This window comes from Loxodonta africana, chromosome 17 (assembly GCF_030014295.1).
Source record: "Loxodonta africana isolate mLoxAfr1 chromosome 17, mLoxAfr1.hap2, whole genome shotgun sequence".
Taxonomy (NCBI): Eukaryota; Metazoa; Chordata; class Mammalia; order Proboscidea; family Elephantidae; genus Loxodonta; species Loxodonta africana.
The window spans coordinates 75307752-75323503 of record NC_087358.1 but is presented as its reverse complement, the minus strand read 5'-3'; the positions used below and the strand labels follow the sequence as shown (position 1 = coordinate 75323503).

The 15752-nt window shown below is 41.4% G+C and overlaps 1 protein-coding gene across 4 annotated transcripts in view; it reads right to left on the bottom strand.

Moving 5' to 3' along the window:
* Positions 1–13346, bottom strand: part of MRPS31 (mitochondrial ribosomal protein S31) — a 41350-nt gene extending 28004 nt beyond the window's left edge. Inside the window, exons 1-3 of one of the 4 annotated variants that reach the window (XM_064270195.1) lie at positions 13117–13346; positions 7691–7978; positions 1153–1311 (exon numbers count right to left, since the gene is read on the bottom strand). In XM_064270195.1, coding sequence (XP_064126265.1) covers positions 1153–1311; positions 7691–7978; positions 13117–13241 — 572 coding nt within the window. In that variant the 5' untranslated portion in view covers positions 13242–13346. The remainder of the gene's footprint in view (positions 1–1152; positions 1312–7690; positions 7979–13116) is intronic. The other 3 variants (XM_023551358.2, XM_010592646.3, XM_023551359.2) reach the window with 3 other exon arrangements.
* Positions 13347–15752: the final 2406 nt, after the last annotated feature.

Genomic DNA, 15752 nt, shown 5'->3' with positions numbered 1-15752 from the left:
TTTTATTCACTAATGCAGCATAAAAATTATGTTTAAATAAAAAATTTATTTTACACATTAACATTCACATACCATAGACCATTAGTATTATGCTTATTTCTATCTTTTAAAGATGTTCTTCAGAAATCTTCATTTAAAACATAATTAAAAGTGTTACTTAAGAGATACTGTCAAACATCCAGAGTTGGTAGGAAAGTACAATCAACATTAGTACACCTATCACTGAGATTCAATAACCTGACTACTTAATAAGGTCCGACCTCATCACTGCAAATTTAGCCGTATTTATTTATTGCCCTTTTTTGTTCAAACACAAACAAAATGGGTCATCTGACAGTCCAGATATCTGTATTTCTCTTTTTCTTCCCAGGGTAAATCTGGTGCACACCCTCCTTGAGAGCTACTGATTTAGATCACTCTCTAAAGCAAAGTAGCCTCACCACTTAATGTATTTCGGCAGCAAGCAGTATAACCTGGTGTCAAGTGTGAGAGATGAACCGTTTGTGGGAAAAGATGTCAGCTCAACCATAAGTCTAAGAGGGGAAAGAGAAGCTAACAGGCCTGAAGACTATGACACTGTGAATAAAATCAGCAAATTATTTAACTGAAATAATTCTCAGAGAAATGATCTTATTCTACTATTTGTCTACCTATTTATTTATTTACAGTAACATTAATCACTTCTTTTTCAGGGACAAGAAACTGCACAACTTCCTAAAAGTTAAACCATTCAAATTGGTCTTTAAACAACCACAATCTTACTTAAGAGACTAGGTGTCAAATTGCTAAAATTCCATTTCTGAGGTTCATTTTACTTATCCTGTGTTTTATTAGCACTCTCCTTGAACATTATCTATGCAGTGCTCACAGAGAGAGGAAACTGCCTGTGTTAAGTCACAAGCACTGCTGAGGTAACTACCCCATGCACTAACCTAACTTTTCGTCACTTCCCCTCCTTCTGCTGAGGTAACTACCCCATGCACTAACCTAACTTTTCGTCACCTCCCCTCCTTCTGCTGAGGTAACTACCCCATGCACTAACCTAACTTTTCGTCACCTCCCCTCCTTCTGCTGAGGTAACTACCCCATGCACTAACCTAACTTTTCGTCACCTCCCCTCCTTCTTCTGAGGTAACTACCCCATGCACTAACCTAACTTTTTGTTGCCTCCCCTCCTTCTGTGCCCGCATGTCTTCCTCGTGCCGCCGGAGCTGTCTGAGCAGCTCAGACTTGGTTGTCTGCTTGTCAAAGGGAAGAGACTCTGCAACGGCAGATGCAGCTGCCAGTAACTCAGGACTCAAGGGCTCATTTCTGAAAAAGAAAATGAAAAACAAATGAGAAAGAAAAAAAGCACTACTTATGCCACCAGTTTAGTGAAAAGTTAAGTGATATTTTAAAGAACACTTCTATATTCATAAAAGTATCATTCGATTTTATGAAATTTCTGACAAATTTGATTCTCAAATATTAGGTATTAGTTTTATATAAACTTTGAAACGTTAAAGTGAAAAGGAGCCCTGGTCATGCAATTAAGCATGCGCCTACTAACCGAATGGCTGGTAGTTCAAACCCGCCCAGCGGTTCTGTGAGAGAAAGATCTGGCAAAGATGATAGCCTAGAAAGCCCTACAGGGCAGTTCTACTCTGTCACACGCGGTCACTATGAGTTAATACCGACCCACCAGCAGCTAAAAACAGTAACAACAAAGTTAGTGGATACCTGCTGATGCACAACACTAACTCAGAACAATGTATTAAGGTGGAGGGGTGAGGCATCAACCTCAAAAATTCTAAATTAGTGGAATTTTTAATGAGATGACATTTTATTTCAAAAACAATATATATTATAAGGAATACAAAATTGTTAAATCTGTTTACAGCAGCTTTATTCATAATAGTAAAAAACTGGAAACAACCCAAATTTCTATCATACAGAGAATGGATAAAAAAAATTGTGATATAGCCATACAATGGAACAGTACTCAGCTCTCACCAACAAGAAGAATCAATCTCACAGACATTAGAGAGAATGAAAGAAGCTGGATACAAGAGTACATACCGTATGATTCCATTTGCATCAAGTTCTAGAGCAGGCAAAACTAATCTGAGGTGAAAAATAATCAGAACAGCAGTTGCCTTAGGACACAGAGCTGCTGACTGAGACGAAAATGGGAAATATTCTGCATCTTGATATGCGTGTGGGTTACACAGGCACATCCATTTGTCAAACTGTATAGCTAAGATTTGTACATTTCGACATAAGTAAATTTTCCTTAAAAAAAGAACCATAAATCATTATCATCAGCAAATAGGAAAGAAGAGTGGGTGGAGCTTTGGATAATACAGGACTGGCAAAATATTAATAATTACTGATGGCAGGTGACAGGTACAAAGGGGTCCGTTATACTATTTTGTTTACTTTGTATATATGTTTGACATTCTCCACAATAAAAACCTAAAAAAAAGAATGAAGAACACCAAGGTCACACGACAACTAAGAGCCCAAGAGACAGAAAGGGCCACATGAACCAGAGACCTACATCATCCTGAGACCAGAAGAACTAGTTGGTGCCCGGCCACAATCGATGACTGCCCTGTCAGGGAGCGCAACAGAGAACCCCTGAGGGAGCAGGAGATCGGTGGGATGCAGACCCCAAATTCTCATAAAAAGACCAGACTTAATGGTCTGACTGAGACTAGAGGAATCCCGGTGGTCATGGTCCCCAAACCTTCTGTTGGCACAGGACAGGAACCATCCCCGAAGACAACTCATCAGACATGGAAGGGACTGGACAGTGGGTAGGTGAGACATGCTGATGAAGAGTGAGCTAATTATATCAAGTGGTCACTTGAGACTGTGTTGGCATCTCCTGTCTGGAGCGGGGATGGGAGGATAGAGAGAATTGGAAGCTGGCAAAACTGTCATGAAAGGAGAGACTGGAAGGGCTGACTCATTAGGGGGAGAGCAAGTAGGAGCACGGAGTAAGGTGTATATAAACTTATATGTGACAGTCTGACTTGATTTGTAAACGTTCACTTGAAGCTCAATAAAAGTTAATAAAAAAAAAAAACCTAAAAAAAAATTAAAAAGCTACTCCTAAATAAATCAGGGAAAGTTAATAGAAAAATATGCCAGACATAAAAAGAAATTATTTACAACATTTTTCAATGCACTGAGACTTGCCATCTCAACGAGTGAGATGCAAACTAACGTTCTACTGTAACTTGGCTTTCTGTATCATGATCTGTCATCAAACAAGCAAGTCAAAGTTCTCAAATCCCCAATGCTGTTAGATTAAGATTTTAAATACTTCACCAAGATATGGTAGCTCAAACTCTAACAGAAATGGAAGAAAAATAGCAAAGAATTAAAGAGAAAATATAACAGTAAGTTTAAAAAGAAGTGTACGACTTTTAAAACTTTTATTTGTGACTAAAGCTTAAACTTTATTCCCAAATCACTGTATTTCTTTCATAAACTCCCGGTGAACTTTGTTTTCAAATGTCAATATATGTATCCGAAGAGAGTTTGCAAAGAAGAGACGAGCCTTCATTTTCCAGAATCATGCTTTTATATCACTAGTTTCCTTTATAATCACTGCCTCTGGCTTTATAACAGGAAATGTGGTAATTACTTAACAAGGTGACTAGAACTTGTTAAGGTATCTTTTAACAATCTGTTCTATTCTATAATTTATAAAGGCATTCCACGAATGCTTACTTGTTGATTTTGTGCCCTTCTGTATTTCCTAAATATCTTTAAAATGAGCCGTATGGGACATACATGATATCAGAAAAGAAACCCTAATGAGGCAAAGACATGCTATTCAGGGGATGTATAAACTGGTACAACTTTAGGCAGGCAATCCGGTGATATTTATCAAAAGTCTAAAACATGCATCAGAAACCCTGGTGGTGTAGTGGTTAAGTGCTACAGCTGCTAAGCAAAAGGTCAGTAGTTCGAATCTGCCAGGTGCTCCTTGGAACTCTACGGGGCAGTTCTACTCTGTCCTATAGGGTCGCTATGAGTCGGAGTCGACTTGACGGCAGTGGGTTTTTTTTTGTTTTTTTTTTTTTGGGTAAAACACGCATATGCTTTGACCGAGCAATTCTACTTCTAAAAGAAAATAATCAGCTACGTGGAATTTGAGAGACATTGTATACGCCCAGCTCAAGGCCTAAGCAGATTTATCTCCTGTGCCTGGGAAGCAAATCACTTCTCAGAGACCTGCACGGCTTTACCTTAAGCTTTATTCTGTGTCTTTGCTCATATGTTACCTTATCAGAGTCCTTCCCTGGTCACTCTTTTAAAAATAACACCTTTCCAGCCTCATCTCCCTTATTTCTCATTTTTCACCATTTGGTATATTATGCATGTGCGCATACGTGTGAGCATGTACGTGTGTGTATTTACGGTGTGAGTGTACACCCTTCCCCACTATAATGCAGGGAGCAGGGACTTTGTTTTATTCAATGCTCTTTCTCCATGCTTAGGACAGGGCCTGAGAAAAAATGGCAAATGATAAGGGCGCTGAATGCATGATTGATGTTAACTGTAGCATGATTTTATACTAGTGAAAAACTAGAAATAATCTAAATTTCACACACAGGATTAGTTAAGCCTTCTTACCGAATGATAGCAACTGGTAGTTCTTGGTTAACAGAAAAGCAATTAAAGCAGGAACTAGAAATTTTTGTTACAGTAGCACCCACCAGGTATTAGGATCCACTAAACATTCAGACTCACAAGACCACCACGGACATGGCTGGCCCCAGTGTATTCTGAAAGATAAAGAAACACAGCAGGCTGGCAGAATAGCATTCATGCAGGTGACAGCTGATGCAGCCATCCAAGAGCTGGGAAACGAGATCCACACGAGGCAGGTGTGGGAGCGGCCTGGTTTAGTGCCCCAGGGGGGGCCAGGATCTCTTGTGACAAGGCCACAGCCCGAGTGTCCAGGTTCTTGCAAGGGATATGTAGATACAAGAGTAACTCCTCTCAAACCCCATCGCCCCAAGTCGACTGCAACCCATAGCGACCCTATAGGACAGAGAACTGCCCCACAGCATTTCCAAGGAATAGCTGGTGGATCCCAACTGCCAACCTTTTAGTTAGCAGCTCAACACTTAACCACTGCACCACTAGGGCTCCGTAGTTCCTCTCAAGGAAAACCTAAATATGGTGTCCTTGTCAGGTTCTTGGGAGTTCTCCCAGTTCAGGTGCAACCTGCCAGGGGTCGATTTTATCGTGACAATAATGCCCATAATGGAGCTGACATTCTAGTTATCAGGTTACCAGATGTGGCAGATTACATTTTCAGAAAATAGGCACAGCAATATTCCTGGTCCCATGTGCTCTTCCAAAACTTTGCCACACCCCCATCAATAAATGCAGGTTATCTCCCCCTCCTTGAAATCAGGGAAGACTTTGTGTCTGCCTCCACAAACCAAATGAGCCAGAAGTGATGCTACGACTTGTGACGCTAGGTAAGACAGTGCAGTATAGCTTTTGCCCAGATCTCTCTTGGGATGTGTGTCCTTCGAGGACCCTGCTATCAGGTGTGAAGATGCCCATTCTTGATATGGATACAACTCAAGTTCAAGTATGTTAGAGTTTAACAGAGCTGCCTACCAGCCATTCGCAGTCAGTAGAGGGATGGGGATCATTTGCTCTGGTAAGTCAGTGGGTCAAAAGAGCTTGTACTATGTATCCATGGAATGGAATATTATGCATGCATTATAGTGTAAAAAATATTTACTAGCCAAGGAAAAGGGTCACAATGAATTGCTACATGAAAAAAGCAGACTACAAAATAGATTATCGCATTTTTGAAAGTATTTACAAATGTGTACAAGCACAGAAAAAAATTCCATTAAAATGTAAATAGAAGTTATTCCAGGAAGATGGAACTACTAGTGATTCTTTTTTCTTTACAGTTTTTAAAATTTTTTCCCAAAGATTAAGAATTACTTTTGCATTTATATATGTGTGTGCATATTATATATTTATATATGGTTATTCATTTGGTTTTTGTTTCTAAAAGGAAGAGGAAATACCTATTATAGGCATCCACTAACTGAATTCGATTATTCTCTAAAAACAAAAAACCAGTTGCCTTCAAGTCTATCCCAATTCATGGTAATCCCATGTGTGTCAGAGTAGAACTGTACTCCATACAGTTTTCAATGGCTGTGATCTTTCAGAAGTAGATTGCCAGGTATTTCTCCAGGTGGATTTGAACCACCAACCTTTGGGTTAGCAGCCGACCACCTAACCATTTGCACCACCCAAGGACAGCTCACTCTCTACCGCCCAATTACACTTTCCAGAGATACTTTTGATACAAATGTGATACTACAGGGGAACCAAGAAGCCTTCTAAGGATGTCACTGATGTAAGACAGAGCATTATTTTATGTATCACTGAAGCAAAATTCTGCCATTTAAACTAAAACACAATGCTAAAATACCACTGATTGTACAGGTAGTCCTTGACACCATGTATGTTGAGTTACGATGAACCACATTTAACTACCATCTGTATTTTTTGTACGCCTCACTGTTAGTGATGTGTACTAAATATAATGTTGCAGCATGAACCACATTTAACTGCCATCTGTATTTTTGGTACACCTCCCTGCTGTGATATGTACCAAATATAATGTTGCAGCATGTAATTTGCTAATGTTATCATTCTCAGATGTTCGATGTTATCGTTTACTCTATAAAACACTGCCATATAGCAAGCTATGGCCCGTCTACAATGAAGCTGGTGTTAGTGTCAGCAGTCATAATGGATAGAAAGCCGAGCAATGTTTACCTCTAACAACATATGGCAATTGAACTGTGCATGCCCCTGACTCCAACTTCACTGTTATAACACTGATGCTGACTTCATTGTAGACCAAGCCTTTAGTGTGATTTTATTCAGTGTTTCCTCTGAACAGAAACATTGGCTGTTAATTTCATCATCTGAGTAGGTTCTTTATAATTTGTCTATTTTTTAATGTATGCATGTATTAAAATATACCTGTAAGCTTATGAGTAATATTTCCAACCCCCAAAGACAAATAAAGGTCTATAAAGATACCGATAATAAACGGCAATAATAATGAAACTTAAAAAAAAAAAAAAAGTATTTGACTTATGTCAGAACCAACTTACGACAAAGTTGTCGGAACAGAACCCCATCATAAGCTGGGAACTACCTGTACTTAGAATCAATAAAATATACTCTTTTAACAAGCACATGTATTATAATACCTTGAGGAAACCATATAAGAAAGCTGAAAGCACTAATAACTACTGGTCAAAGGAGTTATCATCAAAGTTGTAACCAACATGCTAAATTTTCTTTTAAGAAGGAATTTTTAAAACAAAAGATTTCAAACAAGTAAGTTCTTCACAGACATGAAGCTACCTTCAATCAGGTTGTAAAAGATACTTATTAACAGCTTAAAGTGGCAATTAAATGGGAGTTAATAACACTGGTAAATATGTGAGACGTGTGAAATTCTCAATAAGATCACTATTCCTCAAAAAATTAGAGTTCCTGAGATTACAAAGTGATATTTATTCTTCATTATCTCCCATGTGCTCTAATAAAAACAAAAACAATTTCTAGAAGCAAAAGCTTACTAAGTTTCAGAAATTATTTCAAAGAAGAACATTCAAGTTTCAATTCAATTTACCTCTTCTTTGTGGTATTTTCTGTAGCTGTTTGAACTCTGCCAATTGCGGTCTTCAAATTTTTAAGTGGTCTTCTGTTGGGTGGCTTGGTTGTCTGTACATTTACTGTACTTAATCCAATTTTCATACCTTTAATAATATTTATCAAGTCTTTTTTCGTGTTCTCCTTTACACTGTTGTCGCTGTTGGAAGTTTCCTGAGAAGTCTCATGCGTTGGAAAAGACTGCTCATCTTTCTTGTTATAGATCACGCTGTTAATGCCAAAATATCTCTGGATATTATTTTTTGTCCTAGGAAAGATACATTAAAGAAAAAATGAAAAATACAAAATAATAAAGCAATAACTCAAAAACTTTTGAAAAAATTTTCAATTCAAGCTCTTTTCATTTGCCTTTAAAAAAAAAAAGTTTCTACACATACCATTTAGTGACACTGATTACATTCTTCGAGTTTTGCAACCATTGTTACCCTCCTTTTCTGGGTTGTTCCTCACCCATTAACATAAATTCACTGCCCTCCAACGTTGCTATCTAATCCTTCGAGTTGCTGTTGTCAATTTAATCCCATATAGATAGTTCTTAAAAAAGCTTAATGCTCAAGGCAAACATTTTTTACTAGTTAAGCTAAACTATTGTTTAGTTTTAAGGAGACTTCAGGGGATATTTTTGATTTAAGGTTTAAAGATTATCTCAGGGCAATAGTGTCAGGGGTTCATCCAACTTTAATGGCTCCAAGAAGTCTAGAATCCATGAGAATTTGAAAGCCCATTCTGCATTTCTCCCCTTTTGATCAGGATTCTTCTATGGAATCTCTGATGAAAATGTTCAGTAATGGTAGCCGGGCAGCATCCAGTTCTTCTGGTCTCATGACCAAGGAGGCAGTTTAGTTGTTCACGGAGGCAATGAATCACACATTCCATACTTTTCTCCTATTCCTGACTCTCTTTCTTCCTCTGTTTACTCCAGGTGAAGAGAGAACAAATGAGACCAATAGAGACCAACTGTCTTGGATGGCCACTTGCAAGTTTTTAAGACCCTAGGCACTACACATCAAACTGTGAGGTACAACAGAGGCAATAAATATGCTATTAGGCCAATTAGCTGGAATACCCCATGAAACCATGTCCCTAAACCTCCAAAGTAAGAAAGCAAATCCCATGAGGTTATACATAAGCAGCCTCAGCAGCTACTTTTTCTTTTTTGTCATTGTTGTAAATATATCTATCACACGACCTTTGCCAATTCAACTTTTTTACAGTGTACAACTTATTGACAGCAATTACAATAACCTGCTGTGCAATCTTACCCTTAATCAACATGGTATTTCCATCACCGTTAGCCCGCCTCCCTTTTATCTGTCTATGGGCATTTAGGTTGTTTCCAACTTTTGGCTATTATGAACAGTGTTACAATCAACATTGGTGTACACGTCTGTTTTCAGGTCTTTTGAATATATACCTAGGAGCAGAATTGCTGGGTCATATGGCAGTTCTATAAACAGTTTTCTAAGGAACTGTCACATTGTTTTGTTTTTTTTTTCAATCGTGCTTTAAGTGAAAGCTTACAAATCAAGTTTGTGTCTCATACAAAAACTTATACACACCTTGTTACGTACTCCTAGCTGTTCTCCCCCTAATGAGACAGCACACTCCTTCTCTCCAGCCTGTATTCCCAATGTCCATTCAATCAGTTCCTGTCCCCCTCTGCTTTCTCATCTCGCCCCCAGACAGGAGTTACCCACACAGTCTCATGTGTCAACCTGAGCCAAGGAGCTCACTCCTCACCAGTATCATTTTCTGTCCTATAGTCCAGTCCAATCCCTGTCTGAAGAGTTGGTTTCGGGAATGGTTCCAGTCTTGCGATAACAAAGCGTCCAGGGACGATGATCTCTGGAGTCCCTCTAGTCTTAATCAGATCATTAAGTCTGGTCTTTTTATGAGAATTTGAGATTTGCATCCCACTGTTTTCCTGCTCCATCAGGGATTCTCTGTTGTGTTCCCTGTCAGGGCAGTCATCAGTGGTAGCCATGCACCATCTAGTTCGTCCGGTCTCAGACTGATGAAGTCTCTGGTTTATGTTGCCCTTTCTGTCTCTTGGGCTCATCTTTACCTTATGTCTTTGGTGTTCTTCATTCTCCTTTGCTCCAGGTGGGTTGAGACCAATTGATGCATCTTAGATGGCTGCTTGCTAGCGTTTAAGACCCTAGACACGACTCACCAAAGTGGGATGCAGAACATTTTAATACATTTTGTTATGCCAATTGACTTAGATGTCTCCTGAAACCATGGTCCCTAAACCCCAGTCCTTGCTACTCTGGGCTTCGAAGCGTTCAGCTGTATTCAGGAAACTTCTTCTGCATTCGGTTTAGTCCAGTTTTGCTGACCTCTCCTGTTTTGTGTCACGCTATTTTTTACAACAGTTATACCATTTTGCATTCCCACCAGCAATGGGTAAGGGTGCTTTTGCTTTTTATTACCACTGTTAATCCTAACAATTTACTATTCATTGAGCATACAACTATGTGCCAATACCTATGTGCAATGTATCTTATGTACATTTATCTCATACTCACATCAAACCCATGAGGTAGGTATTAACCCCATTTTGCAGATAAAGAAACTGGAACTTGCTCAAGGTCACAAAGCTCACTAAGGCCTGAAACACACTGGTGTGCCACAAGTAGGTGGCAGCGTGCTAAGATTTTCATCCACTTGGTCCTTATAGTGGAGCCCTGGTAGCATAGTGGTTAAGAGCTATGGCTGCTAATCAGAAGAACAGCAGTTCAAATCCACCAGCTGCTCCCCGGAAACCCTATGGGGCAGAGTTCTCTTCTGTCCTGTAGCATTGCTATGAGTCGGAATCGGCTCGATGGCAACAGGTTTGCTTTGTTTTGTTTTGGTTTTTGGTCCTTATAGTAGAAGGGTAGAGCCTGGAGCTGCTAGTGCCTCCCTCCATTTATCCCAGGATTCTGTACAAATATCATTTTCAATGTGCTCCATGACATAAGAAATGTTCAGAAACATTTAAACATGGCTCGTAAATGACAACTTCTTATTCTCAAACCTAAATATGACTGATTCCCAAGTCTTTGCTCTTAACAAGATATATTAATACCTTTTACAGTCATATTTAAACAATACAAAAATAAAGAAATTTCTTTCAATAAAAAAAGGTTACAGTCTTAAAAAAAAATCTCCTGTGTATTACCCTAATCTGATCAACTTTCTCATTGAGCTAGAACATGTCATTTAACCAACTACCATTTATAAGCCAAGCTAAAATGGAACAGAAAAAAAGAATATTCCATGGCTAGGGTTATCACTCTGCTCTCTTAATTAGTATACTTAGGAGAAAGAGCAATACAAACGATTATACCTATTTCAGATCAGACCCACGCAAAAGAATTCTTAACGCTAAGAACTCAAACATTAAAACATCTTCAACCATAATATGCCAAGTATACACATCAGTGTAGTTCTAGACACAGACTAGCCTGAGCCAGTATCCTGAGATACAAAAGCAATGGTATAAAATGTAAAAGATAGTATAAAGAAACAGTATAAAGAAAATGCTCTAATTGTTATTTTACATCTGAAAGTTAAATACACTAATATTAAAGGTTTTATTATAACAGAATGGATCTCACATATACCCAATATAACTTACTTCATTGTTTCCTTCCAAGACTGCTGTATGTAGTACTACAAAAGTAATCTCTATTTTTTACAGGCAAATCATGCATAAGAACTAACTTCATAACACTAATAAAATTCTAGTCTTAACCTCCCACCTGAGCTCATTTCCATTGAGGGCATCTCATCAGCACTTCAAATACAACACATCAAAACCATGTTCAACCGGCCACAACCAATGACTGCCCTGACAGGGAGCACAACGAAGAACCCCTGAGGGAGCAGGAGATCAGTGGGATGCAGACCCCAAATTCTCATAAAAAGACCAGACTTAATGGTCTAACTGAGACTAGAGGAATCCCGGTGGTCATGGTCCCCAACCCTTCTGTTGGCACAGGACAGGAACCATCCCCGAAGACAACTCATCAGACATGGAAGGGACTGGACAATGGGTTGGAGAGAGATGCTGATGAAGAGTGAGCTACTTGTATCAGATGGACACTTGAGACTGTGTTGGCATCTCCTGTCTGGAGAGGAGATAGGAAGGTAGAGAGGGTTAGAAACTGGCAAAATTGTCACGAAAGGAGAGACTGGAAGGAGAGAGCGGGCTGACTCATTAGGGGGAGAGTAAGTGGGAGTACGGAGTAAGGTGTATATAAGCTTATATGTGACAGACTGACTTGATTTGTAAATGTTCACTTAAAGCTCAATAAAAATTATTTAAAAAAAAACAAACATGTTCAAGAGCTCCCATCCCAGACTTTCCATTTCTCACCCTGGTGTACTGGACCAGGAGTCCTGGTGGTGCAGTGGTTAAGAGCTATGGCTGCTAACCAAAACGTCGGCAGTTCGAATCGACCAGCCAGCTCTTTGGAAACCCTATGGGGCAGTTCTACTCTGTCCGACAGGGTGGCTGTGAGTCGGAATCGACCGAACAGGAACGAATGTATTGAACCAACCCCTTACCATGAACAGGTGTTTTATGTTTTAAAAACTATGACACATTTCCCTTTTTTTCTAAAACCTGCTCCTTTTTCTTGTTTCCAGTAGTGATACCCCGATCGTCCAGGGCAGCCAGCTGAAATCCTCGCTCTCTCTGAGCACCCCACCAGTACCACATGCTATCCATTCCTGATCCACGCAGTGGCTTCTTCCCACCCCACTGCGACCAAGCCACTTCAGGACTGCACTGAGCCAGACCGGCCGAGCAGCAGGCGCGGCACAGCTGAGTTTTCACAACAGGAGAGCTCTGAGGACGAGAAGTACCAAGGCCAAGCATGCGGCAACTTCGCTTCTTTCTGGTAACTCCGCCTGGGGTCCCCCTTAAGGCTTTATCAGGTTTCCCTTCCAGAAGAGATCCCCTGAGCCTTTTCTCCAACGAGCGACTCGCTGGCTGAAGGCCGAGCGCTGCACTCCCTCCCCACCTCAGCACGCGGCCTCCGCGAGGGCACGACCGCGCGTCCCGGTACCTCGGCCTGCACGCTCAGTAACGGACTACAGAACAAAGGCGGCGACGAGGAGAGCCACCACAGTGAGGCAGGACTCCAGGGCCGGAGCTGCGAGCTCAGAGCAGGGGCCGCCGGCGGCACGTTCGCACCCGCAGCCGCTGCCCACGCTCCGTGACCTTGGGGACGTCACCTGCTCCTTCTGGGATTTCTCTCCTCAGGCTTAACGGTCCCTGAGGCCTCGCGGGCTGTCGCGCCGACCCCGGGCAGCGGGAGAATAAAGTGACATAACGGCAGGCAAGGGCAGGGGCCTGCTCGACGACCTGCGGGGCCTACAGCTGACGTGCGTTACCTGACCGTTCCGTGTGGAGCCGCGAGCAGCAGAACCGCAGCCGCCGGTACCTCGGCGCTCCCAGAGGATAAAAGGAGGCGGGAGAAGTGGCTAAGCGGTAGCAAAGCCGAGACCCGAGGAAACATCGCCGAAAATACAGTTTAACCGGGAACAGCACGTCCCTCTGCCAAACACGTCCCACTCGCTCTTCCGTTCCCTAGCCTGGCGAGTTCCGCTCCTTTCGCGTTCCGGTGGACAACAGGGGCCGGAAACTGTGTTCCGGTATCGCCCGCGTCCGGGGGCGGAGCCTGTAGCCCCCAAGCGCTTCCGCTCTTCCGCCCACCGAATTTTAGTCCCTGACTCGGAGAGGGCGCCTGGACCGAGTGGGCGGGCGGGCCGGAGGGCGGCCGGGGAGAGCCGGGTGGTGGGGTGGCCGAGTGTGCACACCCTGCCGCGCACACCGTGCCGCCGGGGCCGGGAAGATGAGGCGGAAAAGTGGGCGCTTCGTCCGTCGTTTTGGGTAGAAGAGCCACAGAGGTTAAGAAGATTACCATAGGGCGTGCTGCCTGATATATTAGTTTTTCTTTTCTGTATCTGTTTTTGATGTACAAAGCATGAGGCATATATGTTTAATTTTTCAAAACTGGTTTTAGAGATTTAAAAAATGGAAGAGAAAGACGTGGGTGTTTCCTGCCTCTCGTGAAGGCAGTGAACAGTGGCCCAGAAGAGATGAGGGGCGCCCACGCCTTGAACTGTATGAACATAAACCCCGAGGAAAAACACCAGCTAGTGAGTCACAGGGGGGGACCACTGGCCTAGAGTGCAGTACGGAAGCTGCATGTTGGCATCAACATTTTTCCAGAAAAGAATCAAGGCTGGAAGAGAATTTTGAGAGATGCATTGGGCAGATCCTGCTAAGATTCACCTGTTATTGTTGGGTGCTGTCCAGTCCATTTCCACTCATAGCAGCCTCATGTGACGGAGTAGAATGGCCCCATAGGGTTTTCTGGGCTGTAATCTTTTCAGAAACAGATCACCAGGCCTTTCTTTCATGGCACGACCGAGTGGGTTGGAACCACCAAGCTCTCTGTTAGCAGCTGAATGCTTAACCAACCACTGTAGCCCTGAAGAATGTGACTGAATGCTAGACAGTGTGATTGGAGATCCTTACTTTGACTTTTTTTTTTTTTAACATTTTTGTTGAAGTATAACTTGTGTACAGAAAAGTGCGTTAACCGTAACTGTACTTACCTAAGGAACCCTCTAGTTCAAAATTTTTTCCTTTTCTACAGAGTATTTATGACTATCTGAAGTTGTCTAGTATGTTTATGTTTATCGTCTATCTTGCCCTGATGGAATGTGTACTTTATAAAAGCATTTGCAGAATTTTACTTAAAGTTGAATATGAAGTTCTTAAAAGGCCAATTAAAAAAACAAAACAGTAAAGTAGAGTGATGAAGTAAATTGTCTTATTCACCATTGCAATCCTTGTTCCTAGAATGGTGCCTGGCATAAAATAGGTGCTCAAGAAATATTTGGTGAATAAATTAATGATTTCCTAGTACAAAAGAAGAAATAGGTGCAGAAAGGTAAGTGATCTGCCCAGCTTTATACAGCTAGTGACAGAGCCATATTTAAACCCATGACTACCTAATTCTGATATCCTTGTTCGTTCTAGAATACCTCATGGTCTCCAGCTTTAATCATGCGTAAAAGTCACGTGGCGTCCTTCTTAATACACATTACTGAGGAACTCAGGCACTCTGACTCAAAAGATGTGAATCTGAGAGTCTAACAAGCACTCAGGTGATTCCAATGCAGGACCTCATCAGACAAAATTTGAGAAACATTGTCACGGTCCCATGGCTTCTTTAGCTGTTCAAAGCTCTGTGTACCCTTAGAATACATGTAGAGAAAATATATGTATATAATTGGCCCAGTATTGACAGTAATAATCTGCGACGACACAGATGAATCTCAAAAGCATTAAGAGAAGGGAGCCAGACACAAGTCACTCCATTACTGTATGATTCCATTGACATGGCTTGTGGAGAAGACAAAGCTACAGGGGCAGAAAGCAGATCCGTGGTCTCCAGGGGTAGGAGTGGAGGGAGGGGATTGGCTAAAGGGGCACAAGGGGACGTTGCAGTGACTGAAATAGTCTACATCTTGACTGTGGTGCTGTTTATATGACTTTTCATGCTTTTCAAAGCTCCTAAACCTGTATACTTAAAAACTGTGAATTTTGCTGTATATAAATTAAACCTCAATAAACCTGTCTTAAAAAAAGGTAATTAAGGGAAGGCCAAGGATCGCAGCATCCACCAGGAGCTAGGAAAGAGGCCTGAGAAGAATCAGCATGGCTGAGCCTTGATTTGGACTTTGGCCTCCAGAACTGTGAGAAAATTAATTTCTGTCCTGTAAAGCCACCCACTTGTGGTATTTTGTCACGGCAGCCCTAGGAGACTAAGGCACTGTCCTAATTCTAAGAAACCCCTTAGATTTAAGTAAATAATACATCCAGAAAGGTTAAACAGATAATACTCACAGAACAATTGAGAAAAAGTTAGAAAATTTTTGCCAATTTGCATTCATGCTAGCGGGCCCCACCACCACCAACCACTGCCATCTAGTCAATTCCGACTCATAGTGACCCT